General features: G+C 46.5%; 1 protein-coding gene across 1 annotated transcript in view; it reads right to left on the bottom strand.

Annotated features, from left to right (window-relative positions):
• The window catches only part of ETV5 (ETS variant transcription factor 5), a 65,159-nt gene that overhangs the window by 30,808 nt on the left and 12,683 nt on the right, over window positions 1-21,668 (bottom strand). Inside the window, exons 6-7 of the mRNA XM_084802212.1 lie at window positions 6,310-6,439; window positions 5,099-5,386 (exon numbers count right to left, since the gene is read on the bottom strand). Of these exons, the coding sequence (XP_084658338.1) occupies window positions 5,099-5,386; window positions 6,310-6,439 (418 nt within the window). The remainder of the gene's footprint in view (window positions 1-5,098; window positions 5,387-6,309; window positions 6,440-21,668) is intronic.

Below are 21,668 nucleotides of genomic sequence, written 5' to 3'. Positions count from 1 at the left end.
AATAGAAATTTAAGGCAAAACTCTAAAAGATGACAAAAAAAAAAAAAAAAAAGAAAGAAAGAAAGAAAGAAAAAAAAAAAAAGAAAAAGAAAAGCCAGTAAAATCATTTCCCACAACAAGAATGTCAAGAGTAAGTTTACTGGTAAATTTTTTTCAAACAGTTTCAAATAACTCAGATTTTACATTAAATATTCCAAATATAAAGACATCCTCTACTCATTTTATGAGCACAACTTCAATGCTAAACCCAAAGTCCCTGCAAGAAAGAAAAAAACATATTCTCAATCACAAATTAGATGCAGAGGTCCTACACACACATGCATAAGAAGAAACCAAGTTCAGCAACTGCAGACTATGGAGGACGGAGGACAGAGCCAGAACAGGGCTCAGCTGGCAAGGACCTGGCACCCCCTGCCAGACAGCCTGGGGCAATCCCTGGAACCTTAGGGTGGAAGGAACAAACTGACTTTTGCAAATGGTCTCTGACCTCCATATACATTTTGTGTCACGAGTGCACAAAAACACATGCATTAAGAAAGTAATAAGATACTAAGTAAGAAATAATAAACATCTTGGGTTTATCACAAGACTGCAAGGCTGGTTTCATGTAAGTCAGTGTAATACACATTAAAGGAGAAAAATAATTTGATCCTTTTTAGTAGAGACAAAAACATTGTCTTAACAGATTTCAACACTGATTCTTGCTAACTTTTCATGAAGGGTAGAAGGAAATTTCCTTTAGCATAACAAAGGTAAAATACGCTGGGTGTGGTGGTGCACACCTTTAATCCCAGCACTCAGGAGGCAGAGGCAGGTGGATCACTGGGAGTTCGAGGCCAGCGTGGTCTACATAGCAAGTCTAGGACAGCCAAGACTACACAGAAAAACTCTTGTCTCGAAAAACTAAAAACAAACAAAGGTAAAATATACATAATAAACACAGCTTTAAGGGTCAGAATATCCTCTATTTCAACTGTTAGGAGAAAAGTTACTCATTCTTGTCAAGAAAGTTTCATTAAGAATCCAAGCAGTGAGGTTGGGCGTGGTGGCGCATGCCTGTAGTCCCAGCACTTGCGAGGCAGAGGCAGGCGAGTTCGAGGCCAGCCTGGTCTACAAAGTGAGTCCAGGACAGCCAAGGCTACACAGAGAAGCCCTATCTCAAAAAAAAAAAAAAAAAAAAAAAAAGAATCCAAGCAGCTTGGTGTTAGATCCCAAATGAACCCATGTTCCCACACACACACGTGCTATTGGCCAGACACTAAGCCAGCTCTTTCCTGTGACAAGATCCGGAGGGTGACGGCGAATGGCAGCTTGTGAGGGACCGACTCCCAAGAGGAAGTACATCTTGTAATTTATCAAGCACCACAGTTTCTATAAAATCAAAGTTCAAGAAAATAGGACAAGCCAAGCTGTAGGCTGTGGTCACACAGCAGGAGACTTCTCAGTAAGTTGGTGCTTTCCTCTTTCAAAAGGTACTAACCACCATGGCTGACCTCCCCGTGCCTAGGTACTTCATATAGTGAGTAAACGCCATAATATGCATACTCTCTTTGTACTACCCAGAGCAGTTTTGTTTTCCTACTATAAGAACATTTTTTTTTCTTTCTTTCTTCTTTTTCTTTTTTCGTTTCCCGCCCCCCCCCCAAGACAGGGTTTGCTCTATGTTGCCTTGGCTGCCCTGGGCTCACTTTGTAGACCAGGCTGGCCTCGAACTCACAGAGATCCGCATGTCTCTGCCTTGGAGTGTTGGGATTAAAGGCGTGCACCACCATGCTCGGCTGGAACATTTTCTTAAGTTTTATCCTCAGTTTGTTTTTCTGGATGTCGAGTGTGGGAGACGGCACAGTATTTTATATGTCTTGAGATTTTTTTGTTTTGTTTTTTTGTTTTTTTGTTTTCCCCTCCCAGTAAAGTCTCTTTAGCTAAATTGTGAGGCTTTCTTCAAGTTGAGATATGATAGAAGGAAAAACAAAACCAAAAACAAAACCAAAGCCCACATGCAGGGGGTAGAACACAGCTTCTAAGTTCTTAGCTTGTATGACTGTCAGGATTGATCTCTCCGGAGGAAAAACCACACAGCTTCGAGGAGTATAAATGGAAGATGCTGGAGCACACCAAGCACGTGATCTCCTCCTACAGCATGTGGGAGGGACCACCAATGTAAATCACAGCTTTCAAATACAGTATTTATCTTCTGAAAATAAACTGAGTTGCGAAGGATTTTATATATAGGCAGGTTATATGAAACATTAGAAACATAACTTTGACTACATTTTATTTTAATTGTTTGAAGCTTGACCACAGAAAATGACCGCCACAATCAATAATTAAGATTCAGTCTATGGATCTTAGGCTCACCACCTGAACAGACCAGGCAAAGCGTGTCCAAGATAAAGACACCTTTGTCCCCACAGGCTTAGACCTGGGCTTGGAAGAGATAAAATCGAGACTCCAAAGACACTGCCACCCACGAGAGGAATAAAGTTCAAGGACAAAATGGTCTCACTAAGGTCACCTCAGCCTTTTATGGACCCTAGTGGATGTTTGCAACTCAAAGACAATCTCGCTGGTTGGCGTACAGCTTTAATCTCAGCAGGGGAAGGTCAGCCCGGTTTACAGAGCAAGGTCCAGGACAGCCAGGACTACAGAGACACCCTGTCTTGAAAACCAAACAAAGAGCTGGCGATGTGGCACAAGCTTGTAATGCCAGTACTCAGGGAGGCAGAGGCAGGCAGATCGCTATTGAGTTCAAGGCCGGCCTGGTCTACAAAACGAGTCCGGGACAGCCAAGCAAACGGTATTTCATGGTTTGCTTTCTCACTGTAAAGTTAAAAAAATAACAACAACAAACTTCTGCTTTGGCCACAAGCATAGGTTCCCTTTATCCTACAAAACAATCTACACTTAACAAAGACGTATACTAGATGGGGCTAAGTGTTATGGTAACATATGGGACACGCCCAAGATCCACCAACTCAGGCTTGGGGCGAACAGGGAATGTGCGATTGCGTGCGCCTGCTCGCACAAAGACACGCTGCGGCTGATACAGAAAGTTCTGTCCCTCTTGGTTTTTTGAGCCAGGGTCTCTGACTAGACCTGAACCTCACCGAGTCCCAAGGGTTCTGCTTGTCACTGAGCGACCCCACCCCCACCCCTCTCCCTGCCACCGCAGTAGGATTCCAAGCAGGCACCATCATGGCTGGCTTTTTCCACAAAGGATCTGAGAATCCAGGTAAGCTCCCCAGGCTTTCCCAGTGTGTACGGAGCAGCCCTTCCCTGCTACAGTATTTTTGTCTCCACCTCCTCATAGCTGGCTGGGGCCCCCTGTCCACCGTCAGCTCTTCTTCGGTTGCTTCAGAAGCCTACACACTACCTCACCCTTCACCCCAGGTTTCCTAGAGTCTCCATTACCTCGGTGAGGTCCTGTTTTGGAACCATCATTAGTACAGGCAAAGGGTAAGAAGCAGGAAGCTCAAGACAGACAGGAAGAGATGCCCATGTGTGCCTTTCCTCTGGGCAGAGGGCAGAGTCATCAACCCCAGGGGTCTAAGGCTCCTCCTTCTTGGACGAGTCTACTCTACAACTGACACTAGGGGCTCCTCAGTCAGCCAGGGGGACAAGATATGGACCCCAGGGAGATAGTTCCCCCTCAACGCTGACCAGTTGTCACACAGCTCAGGATAGAAACAAGGGTCTTGGGCTGGAGAGAGATGGCTCAGCGGTTAAGAGCACGGACTGTTCTTCCAGAGGTCATGAGTTCAATTCCCAGCAACCACATGGTGGCTCACAGCCACCTATATTGTGATCTGATGCCTCCTCTGGCCTGCAGGTGTACATGCAGGCAGAGCTCTGTATACATAATAATAAATAAATAAATCTTTAAAAAGAAAGAAAGAAAGAAAGAAAGAAAAGAAACATAACTCCTCCAAGAAACCAGCGAGATGCTCTTTACACACATAACGCCCAAATCAGTAAAATGAAAATGGCAAATGGCCACCTACTTTTAACCCGAAAAACGTATTTTTTTCATAAATAAATATCAATTCTCTTGAAAAAGAACAAGGTTATAATACACGAGACTGCCAAAGCCTGCTGGCGGCTGTTGCCCTCCGTGGCAACAGAAGCTTAGGAGCCAGTGTGTCTGCCATGCCACACAAGTCAGGCACCCCCAAATTGGAGATCACCCTTTGTCCCTTATGTAGCACAACTCCTTCTCTGTGGCTCCTGGCTTGAACAGGGAATGACATCTGCCAGCTGCATCGCACAGGTCAGAAGAAGTGGGACCATAAACAAGAACCCCTCTACACAGCCCCCCCAAGCCCTGGATTCCCCTCGCCCTCCCCATACAGCATGGGATAGATTCGAGGAGGAGCGGTTTCCATCTTGCAGTGCTTGGTAACACCACAGATGAGTCACTGCGTCTCATGATGCAGTGCACACACATCTGACGTGCATTAAGTCCAGAAGCGGCCAAGTTTCTAGAATACCACAGACCATGGACTTAGAAAGCCAGATTCCCTCTCTACCTTTATTTCTGATGAATGAAGGATCCTAGATAAATTTCCCCTGATGCCTCAACTGTTGGAAATATACATAAAACTACCTAGAGGGGAAATCATGAAATTTCTACCTCAAAAGAAGACGTTACCACTAACATCATCCTTAGCTCGTTCTATTGCAGAAATTATGCTGAAGCCGGATGGGTAATAAATAATGCCTCCTCTAACTCAGAACCTTCCCTCGATGCAAACAGAACAATAACGTAATTAAGAGTAACGTAAACTGAAGTTCAGTTTTACAGGCAGTATCTCATGAGAAGCCCAGAAACTTGTGGGTGGAGGTCAACTGACTGTACACCCTGGGCAAGTCATCCATCCATCCAGGCTGGAAGTGGGCAGACGGGTTTCCTAAGAATGCTACAATCTTATGAACCGTGCTGAGGACGTCTGGAACAGGGTGCTATGTAACTAGCCCATAGCCATAGTATATTGGTAGTCTTATTTCACTGAGACCTCAGTGGAGTGACAACTTTATAGGTGCCTGGCCAACATGACTAGGAACACAGGAGAGAGGGAACTAAAAGGCAGTCGCAACCCACCTCTGTTCTGACGGATACTGGCTGTCCGGCATCATCTTTGGCATTTGCAGGGGCTGATGTGGTGGCCGGGGGACCGCAAACGTTTGTTGCTGTGATCCAGGTTCTGGAAGTGAGTGAGGGGTGGCAGCAGGACCCACCCCTTGAACTGGGCCGGCTCCAGGGGCAAGAGCTGAGGCAGGCAGAGCTGCCTGAGGTGGGGGGAATAGGGAAGTCTGATGGGTGGGTGACAAAGGAGTGGAAGGAGGGGTTAATGGCTTGAACCCAGAGGGAGGCTTCCTTTCGTAGGCACTGTAAAAAGAAAGGGAGAGACCCATTAAGCTGCAGAGAGGATTTGCATGGTAACCGGGGGCCCAGCAGAAACACCAGTTTGCAGACCACTGTTGCCAGGAAATGACATCATTAGCATAGTTAAACTGCGACAGTCCTGGGGGAATATTTGTACCTCTGAAATGTGACAAATACACTGCGTCAAAGGACTTGTTTAACACTTCTAGTGATTTTTCTCAAAGATAATTTTAGCTTCAGCTTCCGGTTTCCTTTTTTTTTCCCCTCCTTCTAAAAGAATTCTCTGTGTATGCTGGTGCAGGGGCGGGTGGGTGAGGCTGGAAATGTATGGGCCTTCTCTGGTCCCCTCTCTAAGGTATTCCAGGGCTCCCAGGAATTGGTCAGAATCTTTGCGGAAGGCCACAGCGCTTGAATTAAACAAGCGTTTGCTGGTTCCAGGCAGATCTGTGTTTACCTGGAAGTGCAAAGAATGATTAAAATTCAAGTCTCATTCCTAGGGCCTGGATATTCTTAAGTAAAGGGCACAAGCGTGGGGGCTTTTTTTTTTTTTGTTTATTCTCATCTGAAGATTACTTCCATGGTGCTTAAAGTTCACATTAACATAGGATAGACAGGAAGTGTATATACTACCTGCCCCAAAGGTACAGATCAAAAGGCCCAGTATCCCAGGCTCTTGCCCTAGCTGGCCCTGGTTCCCTGTCGAGCCACGGCATTTTAATGAAAGTTTTGCCTTTCATGCATAACGTACAATGGCCCCAGTGGGATGAGCTACACCATGAAGATCACAGCGCAAGGCAGGCGTGCTTTCCCTGACCTCCTCCGCCCCCATGCTAGGTAACACCTGCTGAGGCTTCCAGAACCTTCTGTGCAGCTCTTCAGCCTTTCCACCCTCCTGCCAACCTATGCGGCCCGCCTCCAACACTTACCAATAGTTGTAGAGGCACTTTTCTCCGTACTTAGCACCAAGAGCCTGCTCATGGCTACAGGATGACAGCTCAGAGGAGGGGCTGTGCAGCTCCCGCTTGATCTTGGTGGGGGGTGGAGCGTGAAGCACCACTGAAGGGCGGGAGACAAGAGGACAGTATTTAATACATCGCTTCTTTCATGCGAAAGGCTGGTGCTGATCGCTCTTAGAACTCAAGGTCAACGAAAGCCGCCCCACCTAAATATGCAACCTTTTGTCAAGAAAACAATTAAAAGTTCCTTAGTGAGGCTCGCTGGGGCACACCTGGGACCTCAGTGCTTAGGGCGGGTCTGTGGCTAGCCTGGGATACGGAGTGAGACTTCTCAAAAACAAAACAAAACACAAAACCAGAAATCACCACCTGACATTTTAAATGAGCAATCCCTGTTCCCATTTCTTTAGTCATGGGTCTTGTTTCCCAATTTCTGAAGTCCTTAAAAAATTCCTAGTGGTAATAATGAAGAAAATATAGGTGGACCCCAAGAATTCTTTCTTGAAAAATGGAGAAAACAGCCTATAAGCTGTGGTGGTAGCCACCACACATTAGCTTCTCTAAGACATTAAAAGGCTGTGGCAATACATTGCTTGCTTGCTTGCTTTTTGCTCCTCCCTCCACCCCACCCCCAAAGACAGGGTTCCTCTGTGTAGCCCTGGCTGTCCTGGAACTCACTCCTCTGTAGACCAGTATCTTCCTGCCTCTGCCTTCCAAGCGCTGGGACTAAAGGTATGCGCCACCAACCACTACCACCACTAGGGCTCTTAGTCACAAGCATCTTTCCAAAATAAATATGATTTCTGAAGTCTTTTTCAAGTAACTCTAAATACCAGTTGTGAGTTTTAAGAAACACTTGCCAAGCGCGGTAGCAAACACCTGTAATCCTAGCACTCAGAAAGCAAAGGAGGGCAGATTTGTGAGTTCAAGGCCAGCCTGGTCTACAAAATGAGATCGGGCAGCCAAGACTAACACAGAGAAACCCTGTCTTGAAAAAAAACAAAAAAACAAAAAACCAAACCCACACCAAAAAAAAAAAAAGAAACACTCAGGTTTAGGGGAATTATAAAGCTCTTAAAAATGAAGAAGTAGGGGCTGGAGAGATGGCTCAGAGGTTAAGGCACTGACTACTCTTCCAAAGGTCCTGAGTTCAATTCCCAGCACCCACATGGTGGCTCACAACCATCTACACTGAGATCTGATGCCTTCTTCTGGCATGCAGGCAGAACACTGTATAAATAATAAATAAATAAATATTAAAAAAAAAAAAAGAATGAAGGAGTAAAACAAAACAACTTAGCAACCCTCTAGGCAGAAGCTAACGACCAATAAATCTGTGGAGGCCTGTGTGCCCACAGTATCTGCTCCTAGCCTTTCCCAAGTCCTTCATGGTACCCAGTGATAGTTTGGATTTGCTTTGTCTCGTCGTCGTCCGTCCATCGCCCCCCCACCCCACCCCGCAACCCATGTTGCAATGTAATCATTTCCCAGTGTAATGGTGCTGAAGGGAGGTGCTTGGGCCGCTGAGGGTTTGTTCCACCCGGGAGAAGGGATGGAGCATCTCCTCCACGCTGCAGCGTGCTTCCTAGTCTCGTCTCCTCCCATGCACTCCCCCCCTTCCCTCTGCTCTCCACAGACCTCACCTGATCCTTCTCAGTGTTCAGAACCGTAACCCAAATTAACTTTATAAACTATGTATGTATATACATACAGTTACACCAGTCACACACACATATTTTTTATGTACTCTTAATAAATAACCCAGGCCTGCCAAACAGTGATGGTGCACACCTTCAATACCAGCATTCCGGAGGCAGATGCAGGCGGATCTCCGTGAGTTTGAGGCCAGCCTGGTTTACAAAGTGGATCCATTAACAGCCAAGGCTGCACAGAGAAACCCTGTCTCATAAAAACAAAACAAAACAACCCACCCAGTCTGTATTTTTCTGTTACAGGAGCAGAAAATGGACTAACACTGATAAGTGGCGTCTCCTGAATTTATAGGACAAGCACACGTGACCGGGGCTGTGTTTGGAAGCCTACAGATTCCACATGGGTGGGGATGGGCAGGACAGGATTTCTTCTCTGTGTAGCCCTGGCTGTCGGACTCACTTTGTAGACCAGGCTGGCTGCCTCTGCCTCCCAGAGTGCTGGGATTACAGGCGTGCACCACCACATCCAGCACCACATAGGATTCTGAGAGGGCAAAAAAACCAAGATTGTGCTGGGATTAAAGGCGTGCGCCACCATGCCCAGCTCGAAAAACCAAGACTTTCCGAAATGAAGGCACCTTATTTAGAGTGGTCCACACTCCCGAGTACAGAAAACTAAGTCTGTCCTTTCTTTCTTACCTACAAACTAAATTGCTTCTGGGAGGCCCTTTTCCCCAGAGTAGGACAAACCTTAACACAAATAACTGTACCACAAGACCTGTCCCTTCCAGCAAGGATTTTTAAATGGCTACTCTCTGCCTAGCTACCTGGCTGCAGGGCTTGGGGTAACATTCCCTGAGGACTATTCAGCCATTCCATTACAAGGCTCACGAGCAGCAAACCACAGTGCTCTGTGACCCACCAAACTCTTCCTTGACTCAATGTCTACTCCTAAAATGCTGCTGTTAGGATTCTGGCTAAAATCTAATGATTGGCTGCGTAATTGTCCTTTTCTATCTGCTAAGACCCCAACAATCTTCCAGACTACACTGGTTTCCCTTATAACTTCAAATCTGACAACCTGAATTCGACCCCCAAAACAGGTGGACAGAGAACTGACTTCGAAAAGTCTTCTGATCTCCATACAAATGCACAGGCACACACACGCATTCATACTCACATGTACACACACCTCTAACATGTGTGTGCAATACACACACACACACGTCTTGCTAACAGACTGGAGAGAAGTTTTCATAATTCCTTTCTTACATAATGCCAAACTGTGTTTTCCAGAATCCATGAAATAAGTTAAGAACTAGCAGATTATATTTAGAAGTCTAATATTAGAATCTCATCATGAGTTTTTGATGGTGACATCATGGCAGCCAAGAGTCGATTGTTATCAAATGTTTTCAGATACTCAGACACAAAAAGGAAACTATGGCAGCCTGCAGAGTGACCCCGTTGGTCACGATCTCTTCTTTTGTACTTTCTTATTGTCAAAAGTTTTGGTAAAAAGTCAGAACAGTAGCAACACTCCAATTTAAAGAAAAATTATGTATAGGCTTAAAAGTCTAACCTTTCTTCGTCTAAAAATTGTCAGTTTATAATCATTGCTTTACCTAAATTTGGAAAGTAAATTATTATAGCGATATTTGATTTTCTCCTGTCAGGTTTTAGAAATGTCTCCACTTTTCCAATCTTATTACAATTACCAGGTTTCCTGACAAGGCAAACTCTAGAATGAAAAAATGAAGCTGTCCAGGGAGAAAACTCCATTGTAATTTCAGGAAAAGCACAATCCATTTTTAAAAGGGAACCTGTGCTGCTTGCTGTCTCCACCTCAGTGTCTTCTACCACAGCCTGTTAGGTAATGACACTTTTTCTATACAGAAACGGGGAGTTCAAAAAATCTGAGTGAATAGCCAGGCAGGGTAACACCAGGCACGGTGGCACTCCCACAATCCCCAGCACTCAGGAAGTTGGAGGATCAGTTTGTGGCCAGCCTGGGCTACATGACAAAACCTCTTCAAACCAAACCAAACCACTCCAACTCACTCTCCGTTACAAATTATGAATTGATCATATTACTTTTAACACTGCAGGCAGGGTCCACATTTACTCTGTGCTTCTAGGCACAGGTTAGCTATAAATGAATGGTCCCTTCCACTCCCAATCAATGATCTTGAGAGAAAAGGCATGGCAGAAACACAGTGGCTAGTTTCACAGATCTCTGCTGACAGGAGAGCCAGTGGGGCCTGAGAGCATTCAGAGGAAGGCCCAGCTCCCCACAGTTCTGCTGGGTGGGGGTTGTGTGCAGGGGTCCACCTCTGGCATTTGTCTGTCACAGACCAGTCAACTTAAGCCAGGAGTTCCAAAGCCAAGGAATGCACCTTGCTTTTGTGTGCCCTCATATGTAAGATGAAGCTGCCCTCAAGAGTAAAGAAAATGGCGCAGAACCTCTTGGATGGGGCGAAGAAAAGTGCTTGCCTTTCCACAGCGGGCTTACTAAACAATGACAGACATCTGTGACTGTAAAGGGTGGAACGGGCTTAGCTTGGGAAGGATTACAAACTCCAGAGAATCCTGAAATGTTCAGTGTTGGCTATTTGAGCTGATAAACACCTCTAGTCAGAAACGCTTGTGCTCAGCGTACGGAAAATGGCCTCGCAAGGTCAGCTGCCTCAACCATAATTCCTGATGAACCGCCTTCAGGGTTATGAAGATTTCATTCCTGACTTCCCTTCTTGGAAATTTAATGAGACCATATTCCTGAAATGCTGACAATAGGAGAGTGAGCAAAACAGAGAGATCCTCTCCTGGCATATGCACGTTAGTTCACACTTGGTTTTTTTTTTTAATAGTGTTTTTCTCATAGAAGCTGTTGAGAGGTTGCTGGGCCTTGGTCCACTTGTTCAGTCTCCTACACACAAGAACGGGAGAGCCAGGTGTGGTGGCGCACACCTGTAATCCCAGCACTTGGGAGGCAGAGGCAGGCGGAACTCTGTGAGTTCGAGGCCAGCCTGGTCTACAGAGCGAGTCCAGGACAGCCAAGGCTACACACACACACACACACACACACACACACACACACAACCCTGTCTTGAAGAAAGGGGGAAAAAAAAGAGGAAGAGGAGGAGGAGGAAGAACCCCAAGGCCCAAGGAGTTGAAAAATTTGTTCAGAGCCTTGGGGCTACTGGGAAATAGAGTCAGTCTCTCCACACTGTCATTCTTTCAGCCTTCTACCAATCACCTACTTTGTCTATTAGAAAGAAATAGAAGACAAAGCCGGGCGGTGGTGGCATACACCATTAATCCCAGCCCTTGAGAGGCAGAGGCAGAGGCAGGCAGATGGAGCTGTGAGTTCGAGGCCAGCCTGGTCTACAAAACGAATCCAGGACAGTCAAGGCTACACAGAGAAACCCTGTCTTGAAAAACAAAAACAAAAACAAAAACCACAAAAAACAAAAAACAAAAAAAAAAAAAAGAAAAGAAATAGAAGACAAAAAAATTTTCCAACCTAAAACAATAAAAATATGACAAGCTGAAAGTACTGTGTGGGTGTGGGTGTGATGCATGCATGTGTGCGTGAGTGCATGTGGAGAGCAGGGGAAAGGACATTAGGTATCCTGCTAAATCACTGTCTTACTTTTCTGAGGTCCTTTGAGACAGAATTTCTCACTGAACCTGAGGCTAGCCTAGCAGTCAGGAAGCCCCTCCCTACCTGCCCCACACGTACACAACAGTGAGGTTACAGGCTCAGTCACTCCCCCACCCCACCCCACACATATACAACACCGGGGTTACAGGCACACAGTAACCACCCCACCCGACACATACACAACAGTGAGGTTACATGCAGTCACTACCCCACCCCGCCCCACACATGCACAACAAGGAGGTTACAGGCACACAGTCACTACCGCACCCCGCCCCACACATACACAACAGTGAGGTTACAGGCACACACAGCCCCCACCCCTTCACCCCACCCCCCCAACACCAGGGTTACAGGCACACACAGTCACTCTTGGCTCTCATGTCGCCTCATGCTTGCTCAGCAAGCGCTCTCACCTGCCCAGCCATCTCCCCTCCCCTAAAATGTACTCTTGAACAAAGGAGAATGAACAAGGACCAACAATTCTGGGAAGGAGGAAAGAGACAGTCTGGGAGAGAGACAACAGGCGGACCCCCTCAGGACTCCCTGTGCGCCAGGTGTCCCTCCAACCTAATGGAAAATATTACTTGCACTCTTTCCGGTTTGCGGATAGGAAAACAAAGCCTAAGGAGCCAGCTTCGGTCTCTCCACTAGTAAGCTGCCAGGATTTCCACCCAAACGGTTCTTCGGCATCCTATTATAGTCTCGGAAGGTAGTCTGAGAAAAGACTGTTTAGAAATATGGATGGAGCTGGGCACTGCAGCTCATGTGTGGAGTAGCTTACCAGCAACTGGGAGCTGGGAGCATCAAGGCCATCCTTAGCTACATAGCAAGTTTGAGACCAGCCCGGACTATATGAAAGCATGTATTAAGGGGGGTGGGGAGATGTGGAGAAAGCCAGTCATGCAAGCCACGGTGGCAGGCCTGGTGGGATGTGCCTATAGTCCCAGCACTCGAAAGCCAGGAGGACAGAGTCCAAGGTCACCATAGGCTGAAAAGCAAGCTCCTATTTCCGGAGAGGCAGATTAAGAAACTAGCAAAAAAAGGGATGGAGAAGGAAGTCAAATCAAAAAAACATGAAAATAAATGTTTTTTGCCGTATCACAAGGCTGAAGCCGCGTGCTCTCACGGTGGGCCGTCCAGGTGGGGCACACCTGACTCCTAACCCACTGGGAAACAGACGCCTTTCCCTGTCCCTGCCACCCGATCCTCCTTCGCGTCTATTGGCAGCCAAGCTTCCCCACTCCTACAGCTCCACTCTTTGCGATCCGTGCCTTCTGTTCCAGTCAGTGTTCCTCCTACGAGGTCTCTCTCATTCTTCCTCCTCCAGTCCAGTTGGCCAAAGCCGTCTGCTCACTTAGCCAACTGCCAACACCCTGGAAGGCCTGCATATCTTGACAACCTTCTCTTAAAGCCACCTCTGAGGCCAAGAACAGTGACTGAATCCACTCTCCAGGTTCCTATGTGACTACAAGAACTCTAACAAAAGATCCATGCCCAAAACACAAAATTAGATGGTAACACTGAATTAAGCCCACATCTGGGCATTCATTACCAAGTACAGCACTGTCTCCGAGCCCACCATAACAGCACTTTAAATTTTAGATACTGCGTTTACCTACCAAACAACTTAACCTCATAGCTTTTTGTCCTATCAGACTAGGAAAAGCCTTGCAAGAGACACAGGATTAACCAACATGCCTGTCCTCAACAAGAGGAGGAAGAGAAAACAGCAAAACCCACACATACAGAGGGGTCAGAAAAGAACCAAACTGCCATTCTTCACAGGTGGGTGGAGGAGAACACAGAAAATATAAATATAAATCCACAGAGAACGAAACGCAACGGGCTCATCTGGCATGGCTGTGTGCTACAAGGTCAATATACAAAAAGAACTGTCTCTACATCCCATAACCAAAGCAATATGAAATAAGAAAAGACATTTAGGGGGGTGGAAAGAGAGAGAGATGGCTCTGCTGTGACGAGCAACTGTTCTTCTTGCAGAGGGCCTGAGTTTGATTCCCAGCATACATATATATGGTGGTCACAATCCTCTGAAACTCCAGTTTCAGGGGATCCAATACCTTCTTCTACCGTCCGAGGGCACCAAGCACATATGTAGTATGGATGCACACATACATGCAGCCAGAGCACACTTAAAAATGAATAAATTTAATAAAAGTTGAAGAAAATACATCTAGGGGCACTGAAGGGGATCACTGGCTAAAAGTGCCTGCCAACTAGCATGAACCCCTCAACCTGACCTGACAGCCATACGACAGGGGAGACCCCACTCCCAGAAGCTGTCTGCCTGCCATATACATGTTATAGCACATGTGGCCCCCACCCCCGACAATGAAAATGCAACAGGAATTGTAATAGTAACAGAAATATCATTTACTTAAAAACAATCTAATCAAAGATTCCCCCAAAGCGCTATGAAAAATTAAAGAATAAAGGAAAGGCTGTATCACGGACTGGAAAGCTTAGTATCGTAAAGACATCAATTCTCCTCAGATTTACCTAAGGGTTCAATGTAGCACCAGGCAAAACCTCAGCACTGTACAGAGGTTAGAATGAATAAATTACAATTGCATTTACTTACAGAGCTGAGTCTCACAAATATGCTAAACATAATGAGCCTGGCATAAAGGCAGACACGCTGTATCAATCTCCAAACAAAGGCTTTTTTTTTTTTCCCGAGACAAAGCTAACCTATGGGGCGGAGCGGAGCATACTGTCAGAAAGGAGGCTCAGGTCGCATTGCTCATTAACAGAGAAGGATTAGGAAGAGGCTTGTCTCTTAGCTATGTTACCAGAATTACAAACTTCTCTCAGGCAACACACACACACACACACACACACACTTTCTCTGAGAATTTCATACATACAATGCATCACAATCATACATACCTTTAACTTTCCCTGCCATCCCTCCCACTATCCCAGACACACACACCCACATCACACACATACACACACACACATATCGCTCGTACGCACGCACACGCTTCTCACATCCTCATGCTTTTATTCTTTTTATTTAAATAACCCGCTAAATCCAGGTAGTGCTTCCTGTGTGAGGATCCATAACCTACTAAGCAGCTATACCTCCAAGGTTACTGACTTGGCGTGATCTTGGGCAGGTCTCAGGCAGACGGCCAAAGCTGCTGGGAGAGCCTGAGTGCACCAGCTAGGCGCCACACACATGATCACACCCTCCACATACATCCTTTCAGTAGCAGCAGCACCAGTGGTAGCAGCTGTAGCAGCAGCACCAGTACATGGCAGGGACAGAGTGGCAGTAGGCAACACCCACCCGGGAAGACGAGCTAAGCAGACAGGTTCTGTCCCTTGAAGGGGATAGTTGGAAAAGGACGTTATCTAAGATTCCCAAACCCAGCAAGAGGTACGTTCAGATGGGCAGAATGGCTAATTTCCACTGTCTGGCAACTATCTCAAAAGTAGAAAAGCTGGGAACATTACCATGGATAGGGGTAGGGAGCACAAGTTCCAAGAGAAGGACTGGCCTGGGCGAGGTGGCGCACGCCTTTAATCCCAGCACTCCGGAGGCAGAGGCAGATGGATCTCTGTGAGTTCGAGGCCAGCCTGGTCTACAAAGCGAATCCAGGACAGCCAAGTCTACACAGAGTAACTCCATCTCACAAACCAAAAAACACAAGAAAAAACAACAACAAAAAAGCAAGAACTGGGGCTGGAGAGATGGCGCAGTGCTTAAGAGCACCGTCTGCTCTTTCAAAGGACCCTGGTTCAATTCCCAACACCCACATGGCAGCTCACAACTGTCTGTAACTCCAAGATCTGACACCCTCACACCAATGCACATAAATTAAAATTTTAAAAAAAATTTTTTTAAAGGAAGAACTGGAAGAAGTAGTTGGAACCATTTTCATACCTAATTTGCTAACCTCTATAAGCATAAACTCTCAAGTTTCATAACACTGGAATCAATTATTGGATGAGCTCAGCAAAGTTCTTAAAAATTGACTTTATTAATTTATTATGTATGCATGGTACCCACGCAGGTGCATGTACAGCATCACCAATGGGGAGGCCAGAGATGGGCACTGGGGGTCCTGTTGTAGTGCTCTCCGCCTTATTCCTTTGAGATAAGACTCTCACTGAATCAGGAGCTAGGCTATCAACAAACCCAGCCATTCTCCCTTCCCCATGCCCTGGACACTGGGGTTACAGGCATGCATAGTCACACCTGGCTTTTCACTTGGCTGCTGGAGATTCGAACTCAGGTCCTTGTGCTTGCACAGCAAGCTGGGCATGTCCTCAGCCTTACGTTAGAATCTGTAGCAAAGTTTCCCAAAACCCCCTCCTCAAGCATGTACAAGCTCTTTCTGATAGTCTGGTGGTGCTATTCTAAGTTCAGCAGAGAAACAGGAACACCAAGTGAAAGGATCAACAGTGCAAGAGATCTCCAACCCCGAGATTAGCATTTTTCACATGTTGTTTTCACTTCTAGACGCTCTTTTTAAATGCACCCCTTAAATGGGTCAGCAACTACCAACTTCCTTAAATCACTCTGATGGCACACTCCTGCACTCCTAGCCCTTGGGAGACTGAGACAAGATTATGAACTTGAGGCAAACACAGGGTACATAGCAAGACCATGTCTTAATAAAGAAAGCCGGTGTTCTTGGGGAAAATATGGGTGAGTGGAGTGGGGGGGGGGGGGAGCAGGACTGAGATGCATGAGGCCATGCTGCAAAACAAAACAAAACACCAGGGAGACGGTTATAGATGAAATAGTCAGCCGGGCATGTGTACACGAGCCTTCAATCCCAGCCCTCGGGAGGCAGAGAAAAGCGGATCTCTGTGAGTTCACGGCCAGCTTGGCCTACAAAGAGAGTTCCAGGACAGCCAGGGCTATTACACAGAGAAACCGTCTCAAAAAACAAAACAAACAAACAAACAAAAAGCCCAATGAGGCATACACATGCAATGGGTGGGTGACTCTTAATCCTAAATCACAAGCAGTGTCAAATATTAACTTACAAGAAAAAATTCTTGGGGACAATTGCCGGGGAGTTTGGAATAGGATCATGTTACTTTACATGGAATTTAGCAAAGAATTTCCTTAATTTTTGGAAATATGCACTGAAGTACTTGGAGGAGGAAATGTCCCTATTTTTACAACCTACTTCTAAATGATTCAATGGGGTGGGGGGGGGGAGAACATGCAATGAAACAAATATAAAACGTAGCGACCTGCTTTTAAAAACAAATCAGGAAAACAAGTATCTCCCTCCCACCCCATCTTTTATCTGTGGTCAAGAGTTAAGAACATCACACCTGAACACAGGGAAGACATATACTAAGTACAAAACGCTTGCTGTACCACTGTACCCATTTAAAGAGCCAGGCATGGCAGCATGCACCTGTAACCCCAGCTCTAGCCAACAGAGGAGGACAGGGTTCTTCAGCAAGAGACTGTCTCAAGAAAAACAAATAAATAAAGTGGGGAGCAGAAGAGGACGGTACCCCAGGCTGAGCTCTTCTTGGTTTTTCCATCAATCCATGTGCGGCCATGTACACCTGCACACACAACACATTGTCCACACAGGGAGATGGAAACAAAACAATCTCGAATCCCATGCACTTTACCCATGAGGAAAGCCAACCCTGGCGTGCTACCAAACCAGACGTGCAGGGTAACCTTGGAAATCTCAAGTCACACAAGAACAAATATTGACCGTACTCTACTGCTTAAGACTGCGGTTCTCAAATATTTTGTTGGCTCTGACTCACTTAGAAAAAATAAGGAGGCCCGGTGGTGGTGGCGGTGGTGGTGGTGGTGGTGATGGTGATGGTGATGATGGTGATGGTGGTGGTGGTGGTGGTGGCGGTGGTGGTGCTCACCTTTAATCCCAGCACTTGGACAGCCAAGGCTACATAGAGAGACCCTTGCTCAAGAGAAGGAGAAAAAAAAACAAACCTGGGGAAAATATTCTAGCTAGGGCAAGATGAGAATGGCCACTGTCACAACTCTTGCTGCCCTGGTGCAAAGTACAGAATGACTGAAATAAAACCTTTTAGTAACTTCATACACATATGGAACAAGATAGAGCAGGAACTAAAGCATATGTCCAACTCAGAACCACAAGCAGTCACAAGAATTTCCTCTCCTTGCGCGTGTCTATATATGTGTGTGTCTACATACATATGTATGCATATATACGCACACACACCATATATATCCGACCTCCAGCACCACTAGCCCAGCTGGACAGCTCATTAGATTTCACGCCCACAGCCCAAGAGAGCACAAAGCAGCCAGTGCCAGCCTAGCCTAACTGAAGACTTCAAAAATTCACAATCTCTTCCTTGACATTCTCCTCAGTCTCTTCCTGAGGACCTGGCTTGGCCCCCTCTGCTCATAAAGACCAGGAGAAGAGCAAGGAGAGGGAGCCTGAGTCGTGAGGTAAGTATTACTGAGGACCCTGGCTAGCTTATCCTAGGGACCCAGCAGGATTGGAAAAAGATGTGAAGCCAAAGATCTAAATGTCATTTAAAAACAAAAATGCTGTGCTGAGCTGTGTGCAGTGACTTACGCCTCTAAGAAAGTTAAATGCAAATTGGGGACAGCCTGGGCTACATAGAAAGTTCCAAGCCAGGCACCTCTACATAGTGAGATAGTCACCTTAGGAAACAAGGATAGCGGTAGAGTCCTGGTACGACACCAAGGCTCTCCAGACAACAAACAGCAGACAGCACAATCAACCGGTACCGTAAGTACAGAGGTGGGTGTACGTCACAGAAAGGCTGAAAGTTTACGGAGGCTCATTCTGTGGTCTGAAACTACAAGGCCAGCTGTATCTGTCCCACTTGAAGCCTTTATTTATTTAGGTTTTTCCAGACAGGGTTTCTCTGTGTAGCTTTGGCTGTCCTGGCCTCAACCTCACTCACAGAGATCCCCCTGCCTCTGCCTCAGTGAGTACTGGGACTGATCACACCCAGCCCATACAAAGTCTTACTTGGAGAAAGCAGTTTCTGCTCTGGGGCAGAATTTGCTCCCTATGTGCACTGGGAAAGGCTGCTTCAGGACTTCATCAACCATGGAGGCATGAGGGGGTCTTAGCATCGAATACTATTGGATATTCATATTCTCTGATGGTTTTCTTCCTTTCTTCCCAAAACAAGAGTCTATGTAATCTCGGTTGGCCTGGGACCCTATAGCCAGTTTTCTGTGATCCTCCGGCATCAGCCTCCTCAGTGCTGAGGTCAAAGGTTCCTCCCACCATGCCTACGTGAGTTATCTGTCCTATATGCCATCTCAACAAGGACCTCTGAAGTCACTGTCACCCAGGTGCTGCTAGCTACGGATGTCGACTCAATCACAAGGAAGCAGAACACTCCAACCAACAACTGCAGAAGCCCTTGTAACATGGCCCGTACCACGCTCTGTACAATAAACAAAATAGCCAAATCAAGAACCAATAAAGTGGGCCGGGCGTGGTGACACACGCCTTTAATCCCAGCACTCAGGAGGCAGAGGCAGGTGGATTGCTGTGAGTTTGAGGCCAGCCTGGTCTACAAAGTGAGTCCAGGACAGCCAAGGCTACACAGAGAAACCCTGTCTCGAAAAATCAAAAAAGAACCAATAAAGCTATTTTTTGGAACACTAGACTCCAGGAGTCAGATTTCTCTGCACCAAGGCAAATGCTACAAGTCAGCAGCGGCAGCTTCAGAAATGAGTGTATGGAGAGAAAATGTGAGGTTGGTGGCGCACCCTTTCAATTCCCAGGGAAGCAGAGACAGGCAGATCTCCGAGTTCCAGGCCAGCCTGGTCTACAGACAAGTTCCTGAACAGCCAGAACCACACAGAACCAAAACAGAAACCCTGTCTTGAAAACAAAACAAAACAAAACAAGACAATGGAAGTCCAAAAATGTTAGGATTCAGACACAGAAACCAGTAACATAATTAGCTGAAGGAAGGCTTTGAATGTAAAGCCAGGGCATGGACTATGGGAAAAGGCAACAAAGAGAGCCTGGGCTAACTGAGGTTCAAGGTTTTGAAAAAGAGGAAGAAAAAAAGAAAAAAAAAAAGGAAAGAAATTAGTTGGGGTGGGGGTGGGGGGTCAAACAGAAGGAAATAATCAAAGCCACAAGAGCCAGATCTTGCTGCAGCAAGAACTGAGTGAGGGAAGAACACAGACTCTGTCCCTAAGAACATACAGGGCTATACCAAATTTTTAGAAATTGAAGAGCCAGGACCTTTTTGGGGGCAGTGTTTTGGGGGGTACAAGCCTAGGAAGCTCATTGATGAACTACCTATAAATGCTAGGCACCTTGAAAGACGCCTTGGGTATGGGGAGGGGGCAGAGGTCACCCTGATTGCATGTGGGATGTGGCAGAAACACAGGAGTGTGAGGACAGTGCAAGGCTGCTCTAGAATTCTCAACACGGACACCTGGCGTCTCCATACGGAAAGAGTTAAAAGAGTTTTGAAGATGAAAAAATGAGCTGATAAAAAAGAACTGAGCCAACTCTGAAACTGAGTCAGCAGACCGTCTGAGGCAGTCCCATGAAGCCGTCTGAGGTAGGGTCTCTCTTCGAAGACACAGGAACTAACAGCTGTTGGGCCTTCCTCCTCCATTCGGCTCAACAGTCAACCGATACCACAGATAAGCTAAGACGGCGCCGCGATGCTGCGTGAACTGTCCTCCCGTTGCCTGTTTCTCTCTGATGACCTTACCTTTAGGCTGTGGACTCAAGGCAACACCACAGTGGTGCTGAGCTGTACCGTGTGTGTGCTACAGCACGTATGGGGCTTGGTAGGACATGTCTCCTCTGGGGACATGGAGCTAAGCTTTGGGGACAAGAGGCTGCAGCATGCACACGGGCTGGGGACAGCAGTTCTAACTTCGGTTTGTGTGGAGGTTGTGTTACACGATTCTGTGTTCTTACTGTTTGAGACCAGCCGGGTCTACAAAGCGAGGCTACACAGGACAGCCAGGGCTACACAAGAGATATCCTGTCTCAAAAAACCAAAAAAATTAAAATTAAAAAGACGTTAAGCCTCCCCCCCCCCCACACACACACAAACTTTTTTCTCAACATCTCTATAGAAAATTCTAGGCTGGTGATAGAGGAAAGGGTTGAATGACAAAGGCCTGAGGACAAGGTAGAAACTGAGGCTATTCAGGTAACAGCGGGCAATTATCTCCACTCACCGTTCTCCATTAAAATTCAGATCAGGAAGGTGGGTTATGGTGGCTCCTGCCTTTAATCCCAGCACTCAGAGGCAGAGGAGGCTCGCTTGGTCTACCCAGAGAGTTCCAGGACTGCCAGGGCTACACAGAGAAACCCTGTCTCAAAAAACAAAACAAAAAAACAAAAAAACAAAAAACAAAACAAAACAAAAAAAACAAAAAAACCCGCCAAAACCCAAAAAGATTAAGATTAGGGAACCAGGGCAGGATCCAGACCCTGGTCTTCAGCACAGGCAACTGTGTATTTCCAGGCCTACAGCTGAATGGCTCATGTCCACGAGAAGCCAGCAGGGAAAGCTCCCACCAGTACTGACAGTACTGAAAAATGACAATCTACCCTGGTGTGTTCTTCAAGGAAAAAGGAGGTTATCCAGGCAGGGCCAACTGTCAGGGACGTACCTGGGGTGAAGAACCCTTAAGACAAAACAAAAATAACTTTATTACTAAATCCCGAGGAAACCACATTGGTCATTACTAGGTAAGCTGTGCCCTTTAACTATGTGTCCTACAATGAATGCTGAGCTAGCCTAGTTCCCTCTTTGGGAGTGTCCTGGGAGCTGGCCGTTAGCCACGCAGTTGAAAGATGTTTAAGGCTGCGTATTTATTGAGCTCCGTACTCCTAAAAGCCCAGAGTACTTCCTGCATGAGGAGGTTCCTCTGGCTTTGGAGCTGTTCGAAGGCAGAGTTCTTTTTGGTACTTCCTGGATATTTATTTGGGGAGGCCATCCCTTCCTTTGGTGTCTGGGAAGCAGGCACACCATAGCGAGGG

This window comes from Acomys minous (genome assembly GCF_964271855.1).
Source record: "Acomys minous genome assembly, chromosome: 11".
NCBI classification, from domain to species: Eukaryota; Metazoa; Chordata; class Mammalia; order Rodentia; family Muridae; genus Acomys; species Acomys minous.
Note: the sequence above shows the minus strand (reverse complement) of the source record. Positions and strands in the feature narration are given on the sequence as shown.